This window comes from Cheilinus undulatus, linkage group 12, assembly GCF_018320785.1.
Source record: "Cheilinus undulatus linkage group 12, ASM1832078v1, whole genome shotgun sequence".
Lineage (NCBI taxonomy): Eukaryota > Metazoa > Chordata > Actinopteri > Labriformes > Labridae > Cheilinus > Cheilinus undulatus.
Window position 1 is genome coordinate 36,797,780 of NC_054876.1, and position 22,865 is coordinate 36,820,644.

Consider the following 22,865-nt stretch of genomic DNA (forward strand, 5'->3'; position numbering starts at 1 on the left):
GTCCCTGCTTTCTTCTCCTCCATCATCCTCATCTTGTTCTCTGTCCCTGCTTTCTTCTCCTCCATCTTCCTCATCTTGCTCTCCTTCCCTGTTTTCCAATCCTCCATCATCCTCATCTTGCTCTGTCCCTGCTTTCTTCTCCTCCATCATCCTCATCTTGCTCTCTGTCCCTGCTTTCTTCTCCTCCATCGTCCTCATCTTGTTCTACGTCCCTGCTTTCTTCTCCTCCATCGTCCTCATCTTGTTCTCTGTCCCTGTTTAATCCTTTTCTCCATTGTCCTCATCTTGCTCTCTGTCCTTGCTTTCTTCTTCACTATCTTGCTACCTTTATTCTCTTTTCCAGGCTCTGCCTTTTCACACAGTGCTAGGGCTGGACCATGCCTCTCATCATCACCATCAATTTATTTGTCTTCTCCAGAAAATAATGACCAAAGTGCCACTTCACTTTTACAAACTGGTGGGGGGAATTTAATAATGGACAATGGGACACATTTGGCCCCCAGGCCATAGTTTGGACACACCTGATTTAAAGGAAGCAGAATTGTGAGAAAATAGATGTATTACTCTGTCCATAAGTGGTTGCCACCTACAAACAAAGTGATCCTCACAGGGGTTTTAATGGTACTTGTGAAGTGAATCATAAACTCTGCACTGAGTTCTGAAAACTCACAGGGTTGTCTTATACCAGAATTTTAAATGTTGATATACTCCTACAACCCTGTGCTTGGTTTAAATGCAGGGCAAAAATAAATCAACCATAAAAACTGCAGCTCAAGGCACCCAAATATTGGAACCTTCTGGATTTTAATTTACAAAATTAACAGCAAACTCCTGCAAACTGTCTTTATTGCAAACATTTGAATGTTTCAAACATATTTGTGCAATTTGGACAGCATAGCATTTTTTTTTTTTGCCTCAGCTTGTGGTAACATATTCATGATAATCATTGATCCAAACAACCTTGTCAACAGCTTTTAAACGTAAATTTTAATCTAATAAAACCCTGGCTTTATAGGCAGCTAAACCATGTGGATGACGGTTGTGCATTCAGTTTACGTTTCTGTGCTCATTTTGACACATTTTCCACATTGGTTTTAGCTCACTAGCGAACAGTAATGCTTCCAGTCATTTCCAGAAAGCGTTACTGAATTCTAAAATAGAATACTGTATGAATGGTTTCATTTTTAGCACCAGGGACAGCACCAGATGCAAGGACGGAGCATCTTCTCCTCTCAGTATTGTGCTGTTTTTGTTAAGAATACTGAAAATATTATGCACGGTGTTTCCCATGTGACTGTGAAGGGTCAACACCCACCCACACACACCCACCCACTTACCTACCCACCACCACAACCACCCACACCCCCCAACGCACACCCCTAACTACCACCACCACGGCCACTTTTTCTTTCTTCTCCCTGTTGAACGGGGGTAACGCTACGGGGAGCGGGAGTGAGCGAGGTACACGGACGGCCCTTCGGATGCACGGCCGCGAGGGGAACAAGAAGCTGCTGCGGATATCCGTCTCATACCTGCCTTGAAACTGGGCTCTTCTCTTCGGCTATTTTTTTTCCTCTTCTTACCCGCTGAACGTTTTGAATGAAAGCTAGATAGAGCAAACTGGTTTCGTAACGCGCTGCACCGGTATCAGCGCGGAGGAAAAGATATTTTTCGAGGATGCGGATTTAACGGAGAGACGTGATGAGTGTCACCTGGGATTTTTAACCGTTAAAATTTGAATTAGCTTAGGCGCAAGCGTCGTTAGCAACGGAAGATACCTTTCATGTCTGCCGAAATATCGCTCAATATAACGACGCTATATCAATAAAAGCTACAGCCTCTGCTACAGGAGACGAAATAACGGGTAAGCGTGAATTTTCTGCTTTCTTTATTCCCCGCCATCACTGGGCTACCCACTAATAACTGAGCTAATGAGAAGGGGGAGTCGGTGATATTCAGGTGACTGCTGTTAGCATACCATTGCTATTAGCTGTCCGGGCAAGCAGATAACGCTATTCTCTTGCAGCAAATGCCATTTTTGAAACTGTGAAAGAGATGCTTCATGAAATGAACCCATGTGTATTTCAGGTTTGTTAGCTGGCTGGTGTAGAATTGTATTTGACTGCATTTGCCTTATGATAGTTACTGGGCTCCATCTCTCTGTACGTCTGTGTCTTCTTGCCTTTGTTTGAATCGATGTCAAACGCAGCCACATTCTATCTGCGTGTTCTGTTACAAGCAGCCTGTGGATCATTGATTCATCATCTGCTTTTAAACCAACCAAGATTTGTTGCCTGTCTGCTAGCCGGATTATATGTTACCTCTCAGTAAGATGTAGTATAGTGCTGGTATCTTATAAAGCTGCATTTTTCCCCCTCGACATTGTGGGCTGTGTGGTTATGTTATGATAAGACTGAGATTTATACTGCGTGCCCGGCCTAGACTGTGAGTCATAGCAAAGATGCATCAGGTAAAAAAGTGCACTTAATTGAAAACAAAGGCATGTGCACAACTTGTTTTGAAAGGATATAGATGCTATTTGAGCAGTGAGGCTTTCTAATGTGTAACCCCTAATTTTGCAGGTATTTGGAGCTGACAGTTGTTAGCCACGTGGAGAAGGTCTTGAAAAGAAATGACCCAGAAACATTAGGCCATTGTTAATTTGTTAACGTGACTGAAAAGAAAAACATAGGGGCGTGCATATTAATGAATTCAACTTTTGAATCATCCTGCATGATTGGCCTTTTTTAAAATTAGGATTCTGCATGCAATGAATTGCAGGTATCATATCAAGTTGAGAGCATTTTTTTCATCGTTTGTGCTTGTTTATTGTTTTTGGATGATTTGCAATCAAAAGGGACGTGAAGAAGGAGGCCAAAACAATTAGTCTGAAGGACAAGGCTGAACAGCAGTTAAGGAATAGTGTATCACATTGCCTTTTGCAGAGTAGAAAGCCGGCTGTAAAAATCCTCTAAGCACAGATGTTCTTTGGTAGATCATCAAACCTGTGCTCTTTACACTAAGAGCTCTGACTATTTTATGGAACCAAATGGCCTCTCAGTGAAAGGATAGCCATACCGTCCTATCCTATATATCAGTGTTGCTCCCAATGTAATAAATCACAGGTTCTCAGTCTGCTTTATATTCAGTGACTGATTTACACATTGATTGCCACCTGAATGTGAGAAATTGAAGTCATCTGGAAAGCAAGGGGTTCATTCTGTTACTGTAGATAACCAATTGCATGAATTACAACCATTTTATCAACTCCCTTTATTTGCTTTTATGCATGCTTAAAGGCTGTTCTTTTGCAATGTAGCACTTTGTTTTTTCTATTTCTCTCCCAGGGTGTAGAGAATGGTTATTTATCCACTATGTAATTGTTTTTAGGCCGCGTAAAGCTGATACCAATGCACACTTTGATGTAAAAACACAACAACTGGTATTTTAGCTTTGTCTGAATTTCTATACCACACATGTTTTAATTTTTGCTTAGTGAGGGCTATAAAAAGTGGAACTGTTTCCATCAAATACTGCCTTTACTAACATAACAAGGCTAGCTAAAGTAAAAAGAGAAATCTATTGCCTTTTTAGGTACTCATATTGCTCTTTTTTACTTTAAAGGCACACATAAATTGGATTGATTTTTCTTTGGAAAACATCATCATGCACACAAGAGGGTTCAGAAGGTATTTTGTTCAAGTACTGGTAGTTTTCATTACACTCAGTGAAAAAGAGCCTCTAGACATGTTGATCTACAGATATGTAACTAATCCGTCATATTTTATTAAGCATGAAACATGTGAGCCCTATCTTCCTGTGGATTAAAGCAGATTTTAACCATCTGGTTACTCTGAAAGCAATCAGTTATGTTTCTTTGTGAAATACTTGTCAAAATAACACAAAATCCCCCATTGGTGGCTTCCATTGTCATTGAGCTTTGCAGGGTGCCACCAGAGGGCGACATGATGACTTTTCTCCCTGCTCATCTTGTTGAAATGATGCTCATGGAGCATTGTCTACAGGCCACATACAACATGCTAAATAATTAACAGCATCCCTTTGGAGCTGACGCTGAAATGTAGCCGCAGAAGCCTGCTGTGATATGACTAAATAACAAATGTGAAAATAACACTGTGTAATTGTGCATTAAAACACACAGGGTTCTTGGAATAATTGATGGGCCATTGAGCTGTTCTTGTGGTTCTTGGTCTTGGCTGGCTAGATTGACACACTACCACACACAAACACACTTGAAAGTGAAATGCAAAAATGCATTTTTGCAAAAAGCTTATAATTTGCTGACATTTTTTGTTTATATGTTCATTTTAGTCGAGTTGGCACTATTCATTGAACTGACTGCTGTTCTTGATTTTATTTTCATTATTCATTATTTGGCAGATTAATCGAACTCAAACTCTTGGTTTGTTTTTATTCTACTAAATATGTAAATGAATTATAGCATTTCAAAAAAAGAGCTTATTTTCAGGATAAATGATATATTGGATACATGTTTGAAGGTTCAGGTAGTGCACCAGCATCCATTTATTTGGCTGTATATTGGTTGATGGCTCTTGGCTCATAGAATCCCAGTATAAAATCCTGCTGTGTTATTGTGTAAGGCCTGCAGGTTGAAATACATGTAAAGGCTTTTGATGGAGTGACAGAATGGCCGTGATGATAGATGGATGAGACATGGCTGTTGGCTGGCGAGATGAACAGCATTCAACAATGGGACTGGGACTGTGAATGTGGGCCCCCCATAGTGCTGATTCTCAAAATCCCTCTCGAACAAGCTTTTTTTCAGTTCCTGCCATTCACACTCCTATTGTGCTGCAGTGAACCGTGACACTAGGCCAGCCTTGTGTGAGCAGTGTTGCTTTCTGATGTGCGTTTTTTATGTATCATTGCTTTTCTTTTGGCCTGTATTGTAAAACGCATCAGAATAGTAGTCAGTGATTTTTTCTGCATTCCTTTTATCTTTTACATGTAGCCTTGTCAAATGTAATAACCCTGCATGCTACTGCATGTGCCTTGTGTTGCAGGGCCAGAAAGTGACACTGGAAACTGTAGTGACACTTGGCACTTGTTCTACAACTGTGCAAGAACTGAATTGAAACATGCAAAGAATATAAGAAAAAACTAAGTGTGCCAAGACATAACTCAGTGTTCTGATAAACATGTTTTTTTCCTGGGGATATAAAAACCCAGCCACTGTATGGGTTTTTGAAATACTTATAGATTTGATCTGTCAAATAGATTTTAAGGGAAATGACTGATGGAGATTTAAAATTGCAATAGAAAAGATGACTTTATTACGATTCAAACTATTTTCACTCATTAGATCACTCCAGTGTATTTTTTCAGGATTTTTATAAGTAGGTCATAAGCATGAATATTACAGCATCTTTTCTACAAAGTAATGCTGAAACATAACTTTTTTTCTGTAACATAAGATTAATTTCATCTTAAAACCAGCTGAGACCAATTAAACTGAAGAACTGTCCTGAAAAACTGTGTCATCTGCATAAAATATGCACCCATTTTTTAGCACGGCGTCATTAATATAAATGCCAAATTATCATGCATCTAAAATTAAACATTGGCCAATAGTTAAAGTGTATTTAAAGGTTTTTGAGTGGTTAGATACTAGCATTTACAGTCAGCAGGAAAACATTGTTGGCATGCTGTTCCATCTTTCCATACAACTGGCTTTTAATGGCTGGTGTCCAGCTTTCCATGCAGATTATTTTCCAAACCTCTGTAATCCATTCTCTTCATAGATGACTGTGCAATAGTGCACTGTGTTTAAATAACAGTCATCCTTGTCTAGACCAACCATTAATGATGGGCACATTACTGTTAATTTGATGATTATAATCTGCTAGTATAAAATGTGCATGCTAATGTGTTTACTACTAGTTCAATAGTTCATGGAGAGGAGAAGCCGCTCATCTCCTTAATTTTTAATCAAGTCAGAAAAAAGAGGGGTAGCAAGAAAGAGGGCATTACAGGGGACACAACTGGGAGGAGGAATCAGACAGCCACACAACCATGCTAAAGACCTGCTGTGATTTTCTAATGTTATGTATTTATGGCCTGGAGTGTACTGTAATTGCAACATTAACCGCATATTCTTGAGAAAAAAATAAACACAGGTCATTGGAATGACTTTGTTTGAAGTTCAGCGCCCTAGTGCGTGGGCAGGCTTTTTTTCTGCAGAGGCAGAAACTCTGAGCAGTTGTTGCACATGTGCACCACAGGCTCACAGTGCTGCCACCCCCACAGGAATCTGTAAGTGTAAAAAGCTCTCTGCCAATTCAGCACAGAGCTATGTTAGGAAATTCAAACATTTCTGGTATTGATCTGGACAGTATTTGACTCACAAAAAGGGAAGTTTTTGCTTTCAGCTATAGTCTGATTGGCATGGACTCCTTGAGCTGATACAGTACAGATATAGAGGAGAAAAAAAGAGATTGTTTTTATTTATTAAAAATTATATATATATATATATATATTTAAGCTGGATTGCAGATGTTTATTTTTATTACTCATTTACTGATTTGATTGAGAGTATTCTTTCCAAAAGCTGCTTTCTCAAACAAAACAATACTCAGTCTCTAAATCTTCTAAATCAGCTAAGAAAATATGTTGATGATGCTGACGTACCATACCCGACTGTATTTGCAGACATTTTTTAATATTTGTTAGACCCTACTTATATTTCAACACAATGATATCCTCCTGGTGTTTGTGTGAAGTTTTACATCAGATCATTTCTTACATGGAATTTTATCTTCTAACTTTTAGAAACTCATGTTTCTCATAACATGTTTACACCAAAGGCTGCAATTTGAAGTCTCAGGAAATCTCTGGTTAAAGCAGAGACGCCTTGACACCGCTTCTTATACACAGTTCAACACCGCCTCCACACAGGCACAGGGACTGTGGGTGTTTGAGCCGTGCATATATGTTCTATATCTTTGGTTGTTGCATCTTGATTTGAAGATCAACAGATTTGAGGCGTGTGCATGAAATGAAAGAATGTTCCAGTTCCTCAGATTCTACTGTAGTTCTTCACCTCCAGGTTCAAATTTCTGTTTGTTATGTTGTTGTTGGTGTGAGGCGTTTTACATCGCCCTTGAAGTGGTAAGGGTGTTCAGTTTTTACAGTCCTTGATCCCTGAGTGCCTCATCATCAACCATGCATCAGCATAACCCTCCACACACATGCAGAAGCAGACCTGCAGACATGCTGACGGTGCTTACGCTTGCACTTGGTCTTGTGTGTTTTAAGATGGACAGAACCAATCCCAGGCAGATTAGCCTGATCTGTATGAATATTTCATTCAGTGATGTTTTTAATTTAGGTTTCTGGCAGCTTCAGAGATTGATGCTGCCACTGACTTCCAGCCAAGTGCACTTCAAAGCACAGACTGAGCTCAGGACTCGTTCAGAAACAGAAGCAGGATAAGCTGCAGCTACTACAACTTTGCCCTGCCTATTTACTTTGCAGGCTGTGGAAGTTCCTTGGAAGTTCTGGATGTGCTAGTGATAATATTTTAGATAGGGTTAGGGAATGTTTTGAAAATGTATCAGGTGTATTGTTTTAACTTTCTTCAAAAACCAATGTTTTACTTTTTCATACTCCTGAGATACATTTGTTTCAGCAGCATTTTTGCACATGACTCTTCAGGGGAAACTTTGAGAATTCAGCTGTGAAACTTCTTACTCCTACTTCTTGTTTACTCATGCATCTCAATGAGAGAGATCAGCAAGTACTGGCTGTCTCACCCAGTAACCTGATGAGTCAAGGCTGCAATGCATTACCTCAGAAAAAGGATGCTTACCGTAATGATATAATTTCAGTATGAGAATAACCTTCTAGAAAACAGGAGATCATTTGATTTATTTTCAACTGTGTGCAGAACCGGTGCCCAAAACAAGCAAATTGTCTGTATCCATGCGGCATGCTGCCGCTTGAGTGTTTGATGAATGTGATGCTACAGGTCAACAAAGGACCTCTGCTGTCCTATTCAGCTGGGCATTCAGGCTGGGATCAGCAGCCTGTGGAGGGGCCTCTGATGCATATGTGCCTCTGGCTGCCTCATCTCTGCAAACAGGAAAGGCTCGACGGCTGGCCTCAGCTCTCTGCTGACTCCTTCATTGTATGGGGCCAGTTTGGCGGGGCAGGCTTTGTGCACTGCATTTTGGGATCTGTCTCCCCACCCTCCAGCCTCATCTGAATATCACAGGCAGACAGCACAGAGGTGCCACCTCAGCTTGAACTCATTAGAATCAGTTCATTTGAGTCTCTTGGTTGCTTTACAGTCATGAGAATATGTTTTCAGCAAAATATGGTCCATTTTGAAAACCAGTGCCACACTACTGCTTTTACTAAGAGTTGTATGGAAAGGCTGATAGCTCTTTGTTTGGCAGACCTGGGAGTGGTTTTTTTGTGTGTGTGTCTCTCTATTCTATTCCCTTGGTGCTCGGTGGCAGTGTGTCTGGCTAATGTGCACAGGCCTAATTCCCTGCAGGCAGCTGATTGTGGGCTCTATTTCTCTTCTCCTCTCTCTCTGATTAACGGGTGCGGTGACAAACAGACCAGCTGGGTGAAGGGAAACAGCACCAGAGAAGGGAGGAGGGATGACGAGGAGTGTGTTGGTGGCACTGCCTCTCACGTCTCTGGCTCTGCCCTGCTTTCTGAGGCGGTGTCGTTCTGCTGTGAGCGATAGCCTGATGTGCGTCTCGCTGGTCAGAAGCTGGGATTTAGCCCTGAGGCATTTCTCATTGTCCCACTTTCACCCTTTCCTTTTCTCATAAGCCTTTTTTTTCTTTTGAACAGTTTCACTTAAGGTGCATGTCCTTACTTAAGACTTTCCTTTTTAATTTTAGAGAAAGCCTTGGCCTCAGCTAACCTAGCTTGGGGATATCTTATAACAGCATTAAAGTCATGCTGTCATTGTATGTGTGTGCTTTCATGGTGTTCATGCAGTCCTGCAGAGTTGTTTAAATATCACAAAAATAGAGTTGCAGCTGAGAGTGCAAATTGAAATTTAGATTAAATCACAATATAACACATTTATTTCTTTACCCTGAATGTGTACCAAAATACTAGTTAAGCAGAGATGTTATGCTCAACACATTATGCAAACATTCAAGTGTCATTTTTATAGAATGTATTGCAGAAAAATCCTACTTTCCTTGTTTTTGTATATGTTTTTCTCAATCAAATGAGTGAGAAAAATGATGATCTCCTCAACACAGTTATATAGAATTTGCAGTTTGTGTCAAAAGAAACACAGTTAGATAGTTTACAAAATTGTTTGACAGCCCTTTTTCAATTATGTGCTAGTTATAATCAGGGATGCACCATATTGTCAACATGATGCCTTCATTGGAAGATATGAAAATTTCGTCCAAAATTTACAGCTAATATATCGGCAGTATAAATCATATATCGGTAGGGTTGGGAATCATTGTTTTTTTTTTTTTTTTTCCAATATCTGTGCTAGATCAATACTTTTTGTAAGGTGCCAGGGCCTAAACAGGACCTAAATTGATACTTTTGAGAGAAAAAATGTGACAGCAGTAGAAAAAACTGTCTAGGTATCATAAATGATTTGTAGAAATATTTTTGGAAGGTGCTTGTCGAACTTGGAATAAGAAAACTTGACACATAAATCACACAAATTCCATAGTGTATCTCTTGCCTTTCATTGGGGTGGCAGCGTATCAAAATTAAGTACCGATATCTGTGTTGTAATTTGGTTCGGTTGGTGTCAGATGTGTTGGTGACAGTGCCATGTTGGTACCGGTTTTTGATATTCATCCCCATATATCAGCGTTAAATATTAGCACTCTGCACAACTGCACCATCAGATGTAGGTGGTTGACTCAGGTACCACACTCTCAAGGGGCCCTCAGTGAGCTCTAAAAATTTTGCATGAACCCGCAAATGTAAAAACAACTACTAGATTGTCTACTTCCCAGCTCCTCTCTCAGCTCAGCTTGACTCAGCCTCACTTTGAACAGGAGATGCTTGGTGTTCTTGATGATGAAAAAAAGTGTGTAGATATCGGCTAAAATATGTTTGGAAATATAGGTATATCAAATATTGGCAAAAAATGCAATATTGTGCATCCCTAGTTATAATAGACAATGATTTACTGCTTGTGTTTGTGAACAAAACAAGATAAAGAACTTAAAAAAGCATATTAAATTGCAATTTGCAATATTGGAATAAAAGATACCCTTTTTTTTTCAAAATTTTCTAGCCCTAGTTGCAGAAGCTGTTATTTATTTATGTTTATTTTTTTCTGATTTGAGAGGATATCAAAAGCATATTGTCATATGAAGGATATGTGACAGATTCTAAATCTTTTATTACATTAATGTGTGTTTTTGTCATGTTTTTGTGGATTAGGCCTTGAGGGGATTTTCTTTCATGGGGCCTCTTTTTATTCCCTCTTTATGTGGCGCATCTGTCTGACTGGCTGCCTGTTTGTGTCTCTGTCTGGTATGAGCAGTATTGTTGCACCGCACTTGCTCAGGGGCTAACATCTGATGTCTCCAGAAGGTTTGTGTTTAAAAAAACAGGACTCAAAGGGCTCCTTTTGTGCCTTTTGAGTTTTTCAGAGCACAGCTGTAGTTGAAAGCTATTTTTCTGTTTCTGATTTGGTTTCTTTCTGGTCCTGGATAGGGTATTTGTACGTCACTCTAGCTAGCATGATTGTTGATCTTGAAACAAGTCGTTGTGTGTGCTGAAAGCCGATACACTTTATGGGTATATGCTGAGTGGATGGATTTCTGTGTGGCTTTCAGGAGCAGTGCATGTGTGTGTAAAAGAGGCTGGGTGGTGGTGGTTAAGAGTGTAATAGATCAGCTCAGCTTTCATGCGTGGTTTTCGTGCCACACTGTGATGTGTGTGTTTGTGTGTGTCAGCGAGGATGAGCACAGTAGGTTGTATCATAGTAGGTCAGGGGATTGTTTGTCTGATCCATTGAGGAGCGATTAGCGTGGACACTGAGCCGACCCTCTTCCTGCAGACAATAAGAGAAGGATTGCCCTCCATTTGCGTAGAGACTCTTGTGACCTCACTGGTCCTGCCCCCCCTCTAACCCTCCACATGGTCCACTCCCACAGACGGATTGTCATGGACTTCATTTCTGACAGGCCAGCCCTTGATAGTGAGTTCTTTCCTGTGACGTATTGGTCATTTAATCTGTGTGTAGAGCTTACTTCTCAGCTCTTTATCAGCATTTAGTCTCCTTTGGCAGATATTTTTATTTATTATGTTAATCATTTTCCCCACAGCTTGTTTTTTGATTGAAAAGGGTGAGAATTAAACAATTGATTTGTGGATCGACCATGTGGTAATTGTGTTTCAGACAACATACAGGCTGTGAATTAGGGAATCAGATCCAGTATAAACACACTGGCGGCTTTGCACATGCTCAGTTGGTTCAGACATAACCAAGTCCTGGGGTTCTATTCAGTGGGGAGGTGGCAGGTTGGGGGGCAGTGTGGAGGCGCTGTTCTGCCTTCTTCTCTAATCCCTGCATTTAGTTTCTATTCCCAGCGACTTCTTAATCTGCTCCTAATAGGATTTACAAAGCCTTTGTTTTATTTTTTTATTGGCAGAATGTGTGTGACTTGCTTGACTTAGCTTGACAAAAGTAAGGTGTACCTGGGGAGTTGGGCTGACGCTGTAGTCTGTGGTTTTAAAGACTAATGGGAACAGTAATGGTGTACAGTTTTTTAAGCTAAATCTGTTGATGTACCAAAGGATCAGTGGGGCACTTGTTTAGATTAAAACACCATATATATTTTATTTTATGTAGTGTGTTAATGTTAATTTACTGTTGAGTCAAAACAACTTTGTGTGTCTTCCATGGCAAAATCATATCCCTCTGATGATGCATCCTGGTGTCCTAAAAAAATTGAATAGCTTACAGAGGTATTGTAAATTGCCACACCACGGACTTTTTATCCATCTCCTCTCCCTCTTTTGCTGATATTTTTCTGTGCTTTAAACATGCTAATGACGGCAAAATAACCTTGCAATGATCCTTACAAAACAAACAACAAAATAAAATGGAATAATGTCGCTCAGTCCCACAACAAGTCCTCCTGTTATGCAGATAATTACTCTGACTCATTCTCTCTTCCACATACTCAGTGCTGCAAAAAGATAATGGAAGATTTCAAGCTGAATGTTTTGTTAAAAAAAACAGCTTTTTAAACCATTCAAATCCCCCCTCAGTTACTATTTCTGAAACTTAGCCCAAGGATGCTATGTGGTGTCTGTTTCTTTACTCTTCTTGAGATGATAGATACAATGGACTTAACTCAACTGTGCACTGCAGCTACAGTATTAAAAGCAAGAATTGATTCTGACAGCTGTTAGTTATCGATTTTGAAGTGTGATTGAGAGGATACATTGACATAGCTGGCCATGACTGATCCAAGTGTTGCTCAACCCCACCTCAAGGAAAAGAACAGAGTGTGAATACATGAATACCTCATTAGTGTGCAATGTGTTGCTTAGCTGGCCTACTTAATCTCTCTGGAGAACCACCTCATTTGTTGCCTGGAATCTCTTCTCTTCCTCTCACTGTAGTGCAAAGTAATCCAATGTAGACTAAACTAAACCCACCCTGCAGATATATATAGCTAAGATCAAAATGTAAGAACTGCATTTTCCATGTGTTGGATAAATAATTAAGTTGCGTTGACTAAGTTGAGAAATCTTCTCCATTTTTACCACCTTCCCCTCTTTTTCCAATCATCTGTGTAGTCAGCCACGGCTAGACACAACAAAAGATCAACGAAAAGGTATTAGCAAACTGACTACTCAACCTCATCTATAAATCCGTTCAGTGCTCTTCAACAAATGGCCCCAGTTAGTTAATGGGCCTGTCTGGTTGTGGAGGAGTGGGGGGTAATCCTCATGTAGATCCCTGATTGAGTGTCAGTGTCTCATACTACAGCATGATCTGTCTAGACATTTGCAGTTGTTGTCCTTTTTACAAACAACAGTGGCAATCAGTGTGTTTACCAAAAACAGGGAATAATCAGGGAATGGTTATACTCTGATTGAATGGATTTATTTCTTTTCCAAAGTACATGACCTAAAAGAGCAAAATCTACTGCTGGCTTCTCTTTCTCCTCTTTTTAGCATGCTGATGCAGTATGGGCTGTGTTGCTACCAACTTATTGTCTATCCAGCTAGCATTAATGGTGCTAGCTCTCAGTGTTGGTAATTTACATTGGAGCTCGTGTTGTTTTGTCATAGCACTGTAGTGAGCTTGTCTAAGTGATTTCCAATGGCAACTGTCTGTTGTAAGTTTCTTGACCTATAGGAGTTAAAGGGTATTTACTGTTAAATTGGGTGTATGAGATGCGCTTTTAATTAGGGCTGTAGTCAACCAAAGAAAATCTTGGTTGACTAAAATCGCACGTGGTCATCAATTAAACGATTGTTCGTGGGATGGACCAGAACCATCCTTTTTAACAAAATGTTGCCACACCGCTAGTTTTTTCGACATGTTGTCAATTAACGGGAAACAGAGTATAAACAGGCTTTTGTGGGTCCTAGTGACGTTGTTTTGACTTTCTGGGTATTTAACCTGAAACTAATTAGTAAATTATATTTGAATAGTTATATTCATAGTTATTTTTTTTGTAAATTATATTTTGTAACACTAGATGAGTGAAAACATAAAAACACATAATGTCTCCCTTCTCACCCCTGCAAAAAAATTGATTCTTCCAATTAAAGTAGCACGTGTGATTATTCGACTAATTGGATTTTGGTCGACCATGAGGTCATCGACCAATTAATCAACCAATCGACTTGAGGCTGTCAGCCCTACTTTTAATATGTAATTTTCATTGTAAAAAGCTTTCTATGTCCTTTGTACCAGTCCAACCAATTAACCAGACTAAAGTGCTGAGACATGCGCCATCATTACCACAAATCTGGCAGCTGCCAGTGTCACACTGCACAAGACCTGACATGAGTGAAAATTTGCTCCATTTACTGTGTATTGCAAGCAACTGCTTTCCTGCTCAGAATGTGCTGGAATACACAATGACACAGACCAGAATGGTGGGAGCTGTTGCTGCTTTTTAACCACTTCTCTCCCTGTGAAGGTCATAATCTCAAATTTTAAAGAAAACCGAGTATACTGTTAAGCAAATAAACCTTGTGGAGTACTTAAAACAGCCCACAGTTAAAGACAACAAATGACAGGTGAAGGGCAGAGTGGCAGAGAGATGTCGGCTCTGAGTCCGTCTCACAATCATCACAGGCTGGGAGCTCAACTACCAAACTATAGCTAGTAAATGTGCAAAAACGGTTGATACTAGGATCGTTGATATCAGTTTTTCAGTGCTGATACAGATACCGATTATTAGTAGTTGATGGGATCAATAACTGATATTTCGAATCAATATGCATTTATTATGACATACAAAATGTACTTAATTTGGCAAAAATGTGTAAAAGACAATTTGGTGAAACTGTGGAGAGTGACAACAAAGCCAGAGGGTATGATGCGCTTTGCAGTGGAGCCAAAGTAGCACACTTCTTTATTAGTTAGTTTTAATGATCATTGGTAAGATGCTGATCCAGATAATCAGCCATATGCAAAATATTGACATCAATAATCTGCCAGGCTGATCTACCCCTAGTTGCTAAGTCCATGTTATGGACCTTGCTGAATGAAATGGAAAGCGTCACAAAGGAAGACAGTTTACCATTTGGAAGACTTCAAAAAAATACATACTGGGGCAACTTATAGTCCAGGTATTACGGTATATCTCTAATTATTTGAGCATGACATTTATTGTAGCTTCACTCCAAAAATACTGTCCCCAACACTCTTGCTACTGTTTGGAGTGTTGGCTGTTTCCTCTCTCTCTTCTTCTTGTGCTTTTGTCCTTTGCTCACGCAAACAGAACAAAAGCAAAAGGATTAAACTTTATATTCGCACCGAATAAAATAGGTGATTGGGCAAAAGATAGGTATGTTTATCCAATTTCTTAATAAGCTGAAAGTGGCCTTTAATGCTCATAGTTTATTAATTTAATACTTTTTGTGTACACGATACGAGGTGAAATGTGTAGTGTAGGGGAAGGAATTGCAGGGTAACTCACAGTATGATACAACATGATATAATACAATGGGTACAATATGATATGATAAGCTACATGATACATTGACCATGATGATACATCACTGTATCTATAAGTCAATAATAAATTAAAAATGCTAAAAAAGACGAAGTGCACTGCAGTATAGAGGTATTTATTCACTTCAATTTGGTGTCCGTTTCACCTCTTTTTCTGCCTCATCCTTATTTTAACTCCCTTATTTTTTAACTGTCGTCTGTCATCTTTTTGCTGCCTTCTTCTTATTATGTTGTTTAACTTCATTTTGGCCAATTAACGGCCATTCACCCCTAATTCTCAGGTTTTTTGTATCTGAAAATCTTTTAAAATCTGAGTTCACATCTTTCTTGTGAAGTCAATGACGCAATTTAACAATATATATTTTGTAGTTTCTGTAATTTCAGTGCAGTACTTCTTGCTCTGTCATAAACACACACTATGCACTATCATTGCAAGAGTAGCTGAAGTGTTTGTATGTGGCTCAAGTTAAACCTGTCTGCAAAATACAGTAACTGAGCCAGTCAGAGGAAGCCGTAGCATTGACCTCCTTGTTTACGAGGTATTGATTGTTGCCATATGAGGGTATCCGTGTTATATAACTGCTTCACAGGCACCCTGTAACTGCATGCTGAGTTTGTAGAAATAGCAGGAATGAAGAGTTGTATGGCTAAATGTAAGTGTAAGGACAGGAAGTGTGAATATACACAAAATCTGTTTTGTTGCAGTTTGACCAGGAGAAGGGCTGTAGAGCGATATTTTGATAAGCTGGTCTGCATACTATCTTCATACAGTTTTGTTCCACTGTTATGGGTTAAAAAGGGATTCACATGTAAGCTTGTCATGCTTTGAGGGAGGTAAAACTGCTAGATTCCAGGGGTGTAAAGCCCCATGTAGACCAAAGATTCATAATGCAATGAGACTGTCTCAGAATGTTGCAGCTGGGAGAACTGAGCTGCATGGCAGAGGTCTGGACAGATTAAAGAGATATAAGATTGAAGCACCCACAGATGAATCCACACTCCAGATCTTATTTTTAAAAACATTTTTCCCTTTTTCTTTCTTTCTTGATAAGATATATTTTTGGGGAATTTTACACCTTTATTTATAGAGGAGAACATTGGCTGAAAACAGGGAGATGAGAGAGTGGAGGAGAGACAGATGGTAAAGGAGCCACAGGCTGGACTTGAACCTGGGCCACCCACGTGCATGGGGCAAACCTTAACTACTAGGCCATCTGTGCCGTTTTTTTTTTTGTTTGTTTGTTTGTTTGTTTGTTTTTTACTAAAACAGAGATGCAACTGTAGCAAAAAACTCATTTCATGTCATTGTCCTCATGTATATTGCATACTACAAGCTATATTCAGCTACAAGACAGGGATGAAAATTAGGCATTGAAACTAAAGCACAGAGAGTTGTTGCAGTGGAAATGGTACATAGCCTCCTTCAGTTTCAGTGGTGTGAACTGGGTTAATCAGTCTGTGTATTTGTCCTGAACTGTCTGATGTGCATAAAACTCTTTCACATTCACAAGTCAATCTTAAAAACCATTGAAACAAACCATTTTCTTCTCCTTTCAATGTTTAATACAGTACAGGCTATAGAAACTTTTGCAGGTTCCAGGCTAGAGTACAGTTGGGCCCAAAATCTAATTCTTCTGGTCAGTGAGAATGAAACCATACTGCACCCGGGCACCGGCCATACCCCGATACAGGACACAGTTGCAGTAGCTAGGTATATTCTGTAATTATAACAACAAAACATCTTTCACGACTTGGGCAGTTTGTCCACACATGTCAAAGTGCACTGTTGAAATCATAATAACCACAATAGTCTGTCATGACATGCCTTAGATGACTGGAAGTTGCATTTAGTGAGTAGATTTGAAAAGGCAACTCTAAAAAGCTCCTGTTTCTTCAAAAACCATCATATCTGTGCAGCACAGGCCCATTTTATTCTCTAAGAAACAAGGTAAAGGTGGAAGTATAAAGAGGTTTATAGTTAATATCTTAAATATGATTACATTTGCATTCATGGTACAAGGACAGACTCCATCGCCTGAAAATCATGAAACAGATTTTCTTGGTGTATTTAACACACTTTAAAGTGTAAGGAATGATGATGAACAGCATAATTTGTGTAGTTTTAACTTGTGTAATGCTTAGATATAGTCAGTATTGACTTCCTTTTCTTACCAGTTGACAGGAGTGTTATCAAACTATTATTTGTCTCATTAGATCGTTCAAACTGACTAGAATAATGAATGATATTCATGCACACTTTAGTCATTCCTTCCCAGTCTAAATGCAATGAGAGTTTTGGCAGTTGTGGCTTTGCTTCCTTTTTTCATATTGGCATTTTATTTTGTGTGCGTGGGTCTAGCTTTCTAGGTTTTCCACATGTGCAAGTCAAGATCTAATCAGCGTACTTTGAGGTTGTCTCTACCATCAACACTCTGGCTGAAATGAGATTACTGGAGTTGCCCTGGCTTACAGGAGAAGTTATATTCAATTATTGCTTTGCTAGCTTAACAACTCCATGACAGTTGCTGAACTTATCTTAAAGTTTTTATCTTATTATACACTCTGGCAGTTGTACTGTCCGCGCTGTTATTTGCATGACTGTCATTTGTTTAAATAAAAGTTGAGTGCAGCTGTGAGGCTGAGGAGAGTGTGGCTGATGGATGTTACAGTGCATCATCTGGCCTCTGAATAAATAGAAATAGACATTCACCTCCTAAACATCTTAGATTGTCGCTTTGAAAACATTTCTAGGGTCAGTCTTGTGAAGTCTTTGTTATCCTGTTAGATCCTCTGTCTGTTTTGCAAGTACTGACTACAGATGCTTTTATGTCTCTGTGTTTGCATCGTAGGTTGAATGTGTTTGCCTCCAGCCTTGACACCATGAGCACCATCTCGCCGACGGACTTTGACAGCTTGGAGATTCAGCAGCAGTACAATGACATCAACAACCGCTGGGACCTGGCAGCAGAGACTGACTGGGATAATGAGAACAGTTCAGCACGCCTCTTTGAACGCTCACGCATCAAAGCTCTGGCAGGTATGCTTGAATTCAGGCAACACCAATGCACATCATTGCAGTATGTCACGTAATATTCTGTGTGTTTGTGATGACTACTGAACCAAACATTTGTTGTATTTGAAACACTACTTATTTTAAATTTAAAAAAAATAGAATGCAAAAATTTGAATATAAAAAGGCTCCATTACATACACAAAATTGGAAAAATGTTAAGGGTGTTTTTTAAGTTGGTAATAAATGTAATGGTTAAGGAAATCCTCACCACAGAGGTTCAGTCAGCTGTGAAATGAAAATAGCAAAGAAGGCCTATTATTACACCATTAACAAGAACTGATGGACAAATCACACTGCAGGGGTCCATTAAATCCTGCTGAGTTGAACAGTATGATGTGAAAGCTGTTATGATGATTCTGATGTTAAAGATAAAATAGTTCTGTCAATATGTAAGCCAACAAAACAATTAGCAAGGTTATGGACTTCTTTCTGGTCTATATCAAACACATTTTTGTAACCCTAAGAGCAAACTACCTAAAACTTTGCAGAATATCTTTAAATGTTCTGTTTTTACAAAGCCTGGTTCATAATGCTATTGTTGACTTAAGTTTAGTTTTTTTTTTTATAGAGGTGCACAACAATTATGGACACATGTAAATTATCTGCTAATATTGCAAATATTTTATAAAGTTTTATTTTTCCGATAACTATTAACCAATAAGTCCACCAATAATAAAGGAATTCATTTGCTTCCCCATGATAATTCACATTGCAAAATAGTAGGTGTTATCTTAAAAGCCACATATGAGTCGTCATCCTAACAGCGGACCATTAGCAGAATACGAAGCAGCAGTAGCTGCTAGCATTACCACCAAGCTGAAGGCTAATGCCAGCAGAGTGCTGATTCAGCATAACTGCAGAAAGTTTGTCAGAGACATCCAAAACACAACGCTGTTAATTACAAAATCAGTCTGACAGTCTCTTGAACTACAACTTAGACATGTCCCTGCCTGCTCTGTTTAATATGGTTTCCACACGCATTCAAGTCAGATCGACAACATCAGAACATAAAGTTCACTACTAACAATACCATTAGTTTCTATTAAAGGCTCACTTTACATTCTACCTGCCTTTGGAGGAAAAAAAAAGAAAACTCTTGAACAGCAAAGTATATGAGCTGCTGGTTTATGATTGACTTTGTTTGGGACAGAAATGTACAAGTCAAAATAAAAAAAAACAAAAAAAAAACAAACAAAACTGAATAACAGTTAAAAAGTCTGACCTGTTTTTTGTGTTTTGATGTAGGCTTAAGCATGAGTGATATCAGCTAGAATTGGTTATAAATATCTTTGCTCACAACACATTAATCCCGCTTACCTCCAGATGTGCATAAATACATGAAATAAGCTTCTTTTTAAAAATCAACAATGGGAAAAAAATATATTATGTTATCCACCATCAGGAGTAGGAAACATTCTGTTATTTGACCTGTTTTAGCTTTTTATTCTCATTAAAACCCTTCTAGGGACAGGTGTTGCAAATTAGCATTTGCTAAAAACACTACAATACTTCCATGGGATGGCTGTTTACAGTTGTCTCTGTATACTGTATCTGACCCTACCAAATAAACTTAAAACAAATAGAAACGAATGCTCATCGTGCATCACTAGTTTATTAGTTTATTTGATGGGGACTTTGCACAACACAACTGTTGAATAAGAGCTGGCCTTACAGCTAATTTACATCTTTAGCCCCTTGGCAGAAAGATACATCAGAAAATTCTACAAGTGTTTTTGCCCCATCGTGGCCCAGGAGGATGGCCTTTTTTTCGGACATTTCTTGGATTCTTGACAAATTACTTTCTTCAATGCATTTCTGCTGTGAATTTGTCAGGATGCTTTCGTCCACTGTGCGAGAAAACACATCCTGAGTGGATATTTTTAGGCCTGACTGCCTCTGGTGGCACTTTTTGTTCATGAGAAAATACATTTAGCAAAACAATAAAAATGATATTTGTTTTTTATGTAATTTGGAACATAAAAAAAAAATGCAGGGTGTCTGGGCTCTCCCTTACAGATAGGGTGAGATGCTTGGCCATCCGGGAGAGACTCGGAGTAGAGCCGCTGCTCCTCCGCGTTGAGAGGAGCCAGATGAGGTGGCTCGGGCATCTGGTCCGGATGCCTCCTGGACGCCTCCCTGGTGAGGTGTTCCGGGCAAGTCCCACTGGGGGGAGGCCCCGGGGAAGACCCAGGACACGCTGGAGAGACTATGTCGCTCGGCTGGCCTGGGAACGCCACGGGATCCCCCGGGAAGAGCTGGACGAAGTGGCTGGAGAGAGGGAAGTCTGGGCTTCCCTGCTTAGGCTGCTGCCCCCGCGACCCGATCTTGGATAAGCAGAAGAAGATGGATGGATGGATGTAATTTAGAACATAATATATTTGGTTATGAAGTCCCAGTGCCTCTATTAGAATAAAAACTTGCACCCAGCGCTTTATTTCAGATAAAATCAGAGACATCAGCATTTTGTCCAAACCCTAAGGTTGTACCCTTTAAAAGTATTTACAACAACAGTTTGTGTCATGGCTTACTTTAAGATAGAAATTCACAGGTAAACAGTTCTTTTTACAAGTGGAATTAAGCTCTGAAAGTGGAGGTACAAACTTTATTTTTTGTTGTCCCAAAAGGCACAACTGTCTTTATAGGGCAAGACAGAAATACTTCCAAAATGAGGACAAAGGCAGGCGGCTGTAGAGTCGATTCACTGAAGAGCAATAGGATGTGATGGAATGAGGTGATCCGACTAGACTTTGAGCTGTAGGTAGGATTAAAAACCCATCAATATATCAAGAGTGAAACATGAATCAGCCATCCAAATTATTATGCATGTACAAATATATATTTTAAAATTACAATTTTTTCAAAAATAACCATGAATAAAACACCAAAAATGCGCATCCAGGTGGACCTATTTTGAGTTGTGCTCAAAACGTATATACACTGTAATGATCACAGTGAAATTAAGGAGTAGGCATTTTTTTCATAATGTTGATTTTCATCTGCAGCTCTGTTTCCTCATTTGCCATACTTACCTGCAATTTGCAGTCATCTTTTCAAGTTGTACAAGGGTTTAATCGTATGTCTGTCTTTTTATTTTCTAGGCTCAAACTAAGTACATCCAATTCTTTGTGTGTTGTTTGGTGCTTTAGTGTTTATCAAAGTAACCCTGTTTGTTCTTGGTATCCCAGTCTGAAGAGAAAATGTCTTTATTAAAACAGGTTGCAGTATCATTGAGAACCCAGCAGGGGGGAGCAACAGGCAGTCAGGCACCCACACACACAACCACACACAAACTAACAGACAGTAGCTGCAAAAGCCACATACTCTGATAGCCATGGAGCCCTGCTGTAGTCAGTCTTTCCAACAGATAAACTTCATTTCACTTACAAATAGAGCACGACTCATTTCCTTGTGCCAATGTTACAGACTGTGGGTGCTGCCGTTGTTCTTTATTTAAACATTTTCTGTACCTTTCCCTTGTATAATTATGGTGGTGTGCGTGTGTGTGCTTCTGTGTGAATATTTGTGATACCATCTCTGTTTAACAAGTATGGGCTTGATGTGCACATTCTTTGACATGCTGGCGCAGCTACCCCCCCCACCGAGAACTACTCCTGCCCACCTTTTACAACTAATCCCCACATGTCAAGACCTTCTGCATCCTGTAAGCTGCTTTTTACTTACGTGTGTCTCTCAATGAAACCTCCCTGCTCTCTCTCATGGTAATATGATCACCTTATTTTCTGCTTCACACCCCTTACACCCATATGATCTACTGGAATCAACATAACAGTAACTGCCACTTGTTTCACTAGAGAGAGAACATTACCTACCTAAAGATAATAGAAATTTTAATAACCAACCCTTTATCTACTCTTCTACTGTGTGGGTAGCAAGGCACACTTAGCAAATTTGCATTTTTGTAAGCAATTCCCTGCTTCACACACAGCTACATGTTTCTACTTGTAGATGCTTCCTCAGTATAAAAAAACAACATTTTTGCACTTTGAAAACAGCTCACAAGCATTTTTCCCGGTGTATTGGAATAGCTGTAATCATAGAGTGTGTCATCTGTTATCTGTAACCTGTGCCAGACTGTGCCTAAAATATTTCAGATGAAATGTATAAATCTCAGAGAAAACAAAGTAGCTTAAAGAATAGTAAATCAAACAACTCAAGTTCTCACTTGTGTCTAAATTCATGCAACAAAGACTGACATTAGCTTTTCTTGCACTCATGAGAATTCAAGCCGACGTGCTCTGGGGGATTCCCCTTCAGATCGGATATTTACTGTCAGTGTTTGGTGTGTGGTCAGGCCTTCAGTCCTCCCCAAGGTCCACAGAAGGGCTCGTGCTGTTGGCTGGATAAAATTTACATTCTCAGCACTAGATCGCTCCTCTCTCCCTCTGGTAGCACTCACTCCCTCATCAGCTTCCATCTTTTTCTCTTTCCTTTCCTCTGTGTTCATTCACCACACCAGACCATCATTAATTATCATTAAACCCTGTTTACGCTGAGTGGGAGTTTCTCCCACATCTCCCTCTGGCAGACTTTCTCACAGTTTGTTGTTGTATTTCACCAAATTCCGAAAATAGC

The 22,865-nt window shown here is 39.5% G+C and overlaps 1 protein-coding gene across 2 annotated transcripts in view; it reads left to right on the forward strand.

The window, feature by feature from the left end:
- Positions 1-1,408: 1,408 nt before the first annotated feature.
- The window catches only part of LOC121518325 (spectrin beta chain, non-erythrocytic 1), a 67,724-nt gene continuing 46,267 nt past the window's right edge, over positions 1,409-22,865 (forward strand). For both annotated transcript variants that reach the window (XM_041800563.1, XM_041800565.1), the window contains exons 1-2: positions 1,409-1,864; positions 18,049-18,236. In XM_041800563.1, coding sequence (XP_041656497.1) covers positions 18,080-18,236 — 157 coding nt within the window. In that variant the 5' untranslated portion in view covers positions 1,409-1,864; positions 18,049-18,079. The remainder of the gene's footprint in view (positions 1,865-18,048; positions 18,237-22,865) is intronic.